General features: G+C 30.1%; 1 protein-coding gene across 1 annotated transcript; it reads left to right on the top strand.

The window, feature by feature from the left end:
* Positions 1-4,184: 4,184 nt before the first annotated feature.
* LOC111480899 (jasmonate O-methyltransferase-like) lies at positions 4,185-5,479 on the top strand. Its single transcript, XM_023126126.1, has 2 exons — positions 4,185-4,981; positions 5,050-5,479. The coding sequence occupies exons 1-2, from the start codon at positions 4,214-4,216 to the stop codon at positions 5,410-5,412; spliced, it is 1,131 nt and encodes a 376-aa protein (XP_022981894.1). The 5' UTR covers positions 4,185-4,213; the 3' UTR covers positions 5,413-5,479.
* Positions 5,480-6,403: the final 924 nt, after the last annotated feature.

The following is a 6,403-nucleotide window of genomic DNA, read 5'->3' as shown; positions in this document are numbered from 1 at the left end:
ATACTCGCAAGTTATATTCGGCAAAAATGCTCCTCTATAAAGACATTTTGGTCGATCCGAAAATGAACCCAAAATAATAATAATAATAATAAATAAATAAATAAATAAAAAAGTGTGTAGGCTACGTATGGTTAGATAAATTGATTTTTTTTTTTAAATAATAACAATGAAATTTTGATTTTTGTGTAAATTTTAAATATTGAAAGTAAATAAAATAACAAAAAAAAAAATAATAAAATCAATTTTACTGGAGTGAAAACGGGTCATACCACAAGACCTGATCTTTTCTTGATCTATCTAGTAGGTAATGAGACGTTGGTACGGAGTTGCTCTAGCTGTAGAGTGGCCACAATTTGAAACATGCATGAAACGTACAATCTTCCTATGGCATCTAAACCACAAAATAGGGGAGTGTTGAACCCCCGAGTGGTCGTCTCCCTAAGGTAAAACTTAACACACTAGATCATCGACATTCTTTTATAGTAGGAATACAACCTTTTAGACTGACCATAATATAATTCATGAGCAATAATGAAGTCAAGGTAGATAAAGGCGAGCAACCCAACTAGCAATAACAAATAGCTGGATAAGAGACTTCCATTCACTAGAATGGTTGAATGTCCAACCACCAATTTGATGGCTATTGGCCCTAGTGCCCAGGTGGTTTGCCCATGCACCGAACTTAGTCGATATTAATTCAAGTCGAGACGTGATGACACAATGCACACACGTTATTTTTATTCTATTTAATTATTGTTATTATTTTGAATAACCCAATCAATATTAGTTAGTGTTGTTATTATTTTGAGTTCCCAGCAATGGGAAAGAACATGTTCTTTTTTAAAAAAAGAAAAAAAGAAAAATTCAATAATTTCGCATCATCAACGTGTTTAGATTCGGACGCACACACTGAAATGAAAGACATATATCTTTAAAGTAAAATTCATAACCAACTTGTGGAAAGAACTTATTTATAATCGTGCTTCCTGCCAGACTTCTCAATCCCACCAGAATCTGTTCTTATTCCTTATTGTGTTGCCGACACCTACCCTGCAAATCTTGGTCGTCCATTTTCCTCATGTTTATAAATAAGAGTATCGATTTAGTTAAATTTCTTTAAAAAAAAAAAAAAAAAAAATCTTACCATATTGTAGCAGAAGTAGGAGTAAGATGGATCATGGTCACACATCTACAAACAAAAATAAACAAAGAGTACAAAAATTTACCTCAAATATAATAAATTACATCCACATGTGTTAATCAATAACTATAACCGAAGTGTTTACAAGAATACCTCTCACACTACAAATTCTCATATTCAAAATTTTTTCAAATTGCTTTTATGCAAATACAAAAATCGACACTCACTCTATTTTTTATATAGTCGTAACAATAATAATGTTAATAAATGAATCAAAATAACACTAATGTTCATACCTGAATCAAATGAATTTAATAAGTATATGAGTCTGAATCCAAAAAATTTATAAACTAAATATTCATTACACTTCTCACCTTTGAATTTTTAGTTAAAAGTTGTTATTTTTAATTAAATCTTATAATTATAATTTTACTGGATCATCTAACAATTTTATAAGTTTAGGGGTATAATTGCAACAACCCACGCGGTTTTAAATCCAAAAATTTGTAATTTTGAAATTTATCCTTAATTTACTTTTAATTGGTTAAATTAGATACTGTTGTATGAATTTTGCCTTCTAATTTTTTTTAAAGGAATTATTTCAATGTTATAACTTAATTTTTTTGTCTTCTCTCTAAGATATATATATTTAGGCAAAAAATAAAAAAATAAAAAAATAAACATTTATCACGTTAAAAAAATGACAATAAATTAATGTACTATCTTGTAAGGACACATTAAAAAAACATGACATTAAATCAGTGGACTACATATTAATGATATTCAGCCTTTCACAGCACAATTTCACAGCAGACTCCTTGTCTCGCTATCATCCAATTTTCAATTTTTTTGCAATGTTGGGAATAAATTATTGAATACAACTCTTACTCGTCACTAATTTGATTACAATTACCTTAAAAAAAACATTCCTTCCTCATTCTTTAATATTTAATATTTAATATTTAATATCATTATTTAACCAATTATATTCTCTAAAATATTGAGAAAAAAATCAGAATGTTCATGAATTTATTACTTGAGTTCAAATAAATGAAAAGTTTATACGAGTGTTTGTTCATGATACATATCAAACAAACTTAAATTTACTGTTAATTTTAATATATTCATTTTTTTATTATGATACACTATTTTATATATATATATATATATAATAATAATAATAAAAATTCTAAAGCTAAAATATTTGTTTTAAGCCATTTTATATTGAGTGGTCTTCAGAAACTATTTTTAGTGATGGGAGAGAATATCTATAGAACCAATTATATTTATAATTTTAGTACTTAATTTAAATTTTCAATAAGGAGGACTTTCAGGTATTAAATTTATAATTAAATAACCATTTTGTGGCCAAAAACCCTAAACTAGTTACTTTCTTTCACACACAGCATCAAAAGAAAAAACAAGAAAATAATAAAATAATAAAGTACCCACGTTAAAAAAATGGGAATAAGAATACATAATTTTTTCAAAAACAGTTATCTTTTTTTTCTATGATATCATTTAATTTTGAAATTAATTAATAAAAATATGTCAGATGATAAGATTTACCGATAACGGAATTGAAAGGATAAACACAGTAGGTCGAGATCGATTTTCCATCCAAACCAATGCCCAAACTGGTTAGGTACATTTTCGAACTCTAGAAACCAAATTTGTAAACATTATGAGTTAGGTCGATGAACCGATTTATCAGAAACTTCATCTCGAGTGTGACAACGAAAGGACTTTAATTTCTTTTTTTTTTTTAAATTCGAATAGAAAATAATAATGTACTTTAATGAATTGCAAATAATAATATTCTAATATTAAATTTTAAAATGTCATAAAAATATCCGTACCAGTGATACAACATACAAATAGCAAGAGAATAATGATAACATAAGACAAATCAACTGTTTTGAAAACTCTTCAAGGTCTTCAATTCCATCATTGTGGTTCTCAATCCTATAAAAAAAAATAATTTTAAAAAAAAGTGAAACACAACATAATTATGATTTATAAATATAAAATATAAAAACCTTTAAAATCCAATGGTCTTTCACAAATTATTTGTAAATATAAGTATTAATGATTCTTTTTTTATATACTTATATTAAATGGAGATGAGTAAATTCCATCTCGTAACTATTTTAATCTCCATCCTTTAAATACGAATTTCGAGATCTCAATAATTGAGTCGATAATAACTAACATATTGTTGAAAATTAGTAAATTTCGTCGACCACACATATAGTATGTGGGTTTTGACAAAACTTAGTATTCAATTTCTCCACGGCATTTAATTAGGTATTAGGTAGTTTTTTCATTTCAAGATATTTAATTAATTTTTTTGAAAATACACCCTTAATTAGGAAAAAAAAAATCTACTAAATCTCGTCTACCATAATAATTTCTTATAAATTTGGCGCAAACAATGATGGAGGAATATAGTGCTTCATTTTGAATGCGAAAAGAATCTAATTTTTCAAAGGGCATCTTCCTGCATTGATTGTGTTGGTCGGTAGATTTCAAGTTCAAGTTGTTAAGGATGGATGCCATATTTTTTAAAAAAATAAAAGATAAAATTGTTTGGCATGATATTATTTAAATATTCTATTTTTATTTCTCATTTTCTGATTTTTGTTTTCAGTTTTCAAATAATACACCTATTTGATAACTTTTTCTACTTCTCTAAAAAATTTGGATAGAATTTTGAAATAAAATAAATAAAATAATAAGTTTCTTATTTCTTGTTATAAAATGCATAATAAACATTTAAATAGGAATATAATATAAAAATATTATAATTGATTTTAAAAATAATTAAACAAGTTTTTATTTTTTAATAATAAAAAAAATAAAAACAATAATTTTCAAATATCCAGGGGCACAAACAACACATTATTGTAGTGCTAAAAAGAAACCCAGGCAGACCCACTATTGTAATTTCGCATACGTTTATAGCGTTTCCTTTTTCGAGGCTATAAATACGTGTACAAATTCCACCATCTTCGTCACCAATCTATAAATTCATATATTTGCTTACAAATTAATCAAAAAAAAGAAAAGAAAATGGAAGTTGCGCAAATTCTGTGTATGAACAAGGGAGGTGGAGAGACGAGCTACACGCAAAACTCGTCCCTACAGCAAAAGATCATATCGGACTCCATGCCGATCACCGAGAAAGCGGTGGATGCCCTTATAAGCACGGACGCTACAAGCGCTTCGCCGCCGCAAAGCATTGCCATTGCGGATTTGGGCTGCTCCTCGGGGCGCAACGCATTGCTTCTAATCTCCGACACCATCAACCTTCTTTACGCCAAGTGCAAACGCCTTGGCTACCCGCTGCCTGAAGTTTCCGTGTTCTTGAACGACCTTTTCAACAACGACTTCAATAGCATATTCGGGTCGTTGCCGGATTTCCACCGGCGGCTCAAGGATACAAACGGCGATGAAGTTGGGCGGTGTTTTATCTCCGGCGTGCCGGGTTCTTTCTATGGAAGGTTGTTTCCTAAACATAGCTTGAATTTTGTGCATTCATCTTCTAGTCTCCATTGGCTGTCGAAGGTTCCAGAAGGTTTGAAAGGAGAGGACAAAATAAGGATGAATAAAGGGAAGGTTTATCTATCTCGGACAAGCCCGCCGAGTGTTTTGTTGGCTTACGCTGCTCAGTTCAGGAATGACTTCTCGCGTTTCATAAGCTCGCGCTCTGAAGAGATGGTGTCTGGTGGGCGTATGGTTTTGTCTTTCATGGGAAGGAAATCGATGGACCCCACAGCTGCTGGTACCGCCCATCAGTGGGAGCTCTTGGCCGAGGCTTTAACCACCCTCGTTTCTCAGGTAAAGCTACGAAGACTTAAGCTTAAAGTGGATAATATCCTATAATTTTTAATATTTTTGTGTGATAGGGTTTGGTTGACGCGAAAAAGATCGAGTCATTTAATGCACCTTTCTATGCGCCATGCATGAAGGAAGTGAGGATGGAGATAGAGAAGGAAGGGTCGTTCGATATAGATCGGTTTGAAGAGTTCGACGTGGAATGGGATGACTCGGCGGAGAGGGTTAATAGTGGGCTCAAGAGTCCGTCGAGAGGACAAAGAGTGGCAAAGACGATAAGAGCTGTGGTTGAAACGATGTTGGAGTCTCATTTTAGATTTGGAGGAGAAATTATGGATGTTCTGTTCGAGCGTTATGGAGCCATTATTGAAGATTATTTGTCATGGAATACAATTAAAAGTACCAATTTAGTCGTTTCTTTTGTTAAGAAATGATTTGAATAAATGGATTTCAACCCTTTAGGAATTTTTATTTTGCTATCTTCAAATGAAATTTGGAGTACATGTCAATTTATAATTGTAATAGATTTTATTTCAATTTAAACTATATTTACGTTTATTGGCATACTAATTTTAAAGTTAAGCTTTTAGATTAAATTTTTAAAAATTTATAAATTAGGCATATTCAGTACTTTGCCGACAAGGGTGGGGAATTAATGATAATTAAGGAGAAAAATAACTTATTTTTGTTTAAATAACAAATATAAAATAATAACATGTCAATTTTTTTTTTTTTTTTTTTTGAACGATCGATCTAGAGTCTATGCTCTTTCTTGTCTTCTTGTTTGATAAAGAGACATCCATTTTTGTAGCTTTTTGTTTGATAGGAAACTATATCCCGTGACTCCTCTTGTGTAGCTCCTTACTCCAAGAGAAACGTTGGTATAAACTAAGACATCAATCATGCAATATAAACGCTAAGACATCAATCATGCAATATAAACGTTAAGGAAGTTGCTCAAATTGTCACAAAATGTTGCAATTCATGTCACGTTAAAAAAGAACCAAGTTTCATTTATTCTTAGATAATATTACTAAGTTTCATTTATTTTTAGATGATATTTCAGTGTATTTTAAATTTTTTTATTTACCTTAATGTTATATTTACACACGGAATAATTATGGTCCTAAATACAAAAAGTTACAATTTGTGAAAATGATTTTTTTCTGTATGGTTGCTTAAAACGTGTGTACCCCTAGAGCGAATTGAGCAACTTGATATGGACCCTATCATGTTGGACATAGGTCTATTATCTCTCCATTTATTACTCTTTCCATATACTTTAAAATATACTTTTAATTTATTTGGATTATAAATAAAAATAGACACAAACTTAAATAACTTACCATTTAACATTTAACATTTAACAAAATTCATTCTAATAAACAATACTTGGAACAGAGACTTGCCGTAATTTGCAATAGC

Source organism: Cucurbita maxima, unplaced genomic scaffold (assembly GCF_002738345.1).
Source record: "Cucurbita maxima cultivar Rimu unplaced genomic scaffold, Cmax_1.0 Cma_Scf00006, whole genome shotgun sequence".
Classification (NCBI taxonomy): domain Eukaryota; kingdom Viridiplantae; phylum Streptophyta; class Magnoliopsida; order Cucurbitales; family Cucurbitaceae; genus Cucurbita; species Cucurbita maxima.
The sequence above is the reverse complement of the archived record's forward strand: the minus strand, read 5'-3'. Positions and strand labels throughout refer to the sequence as shown.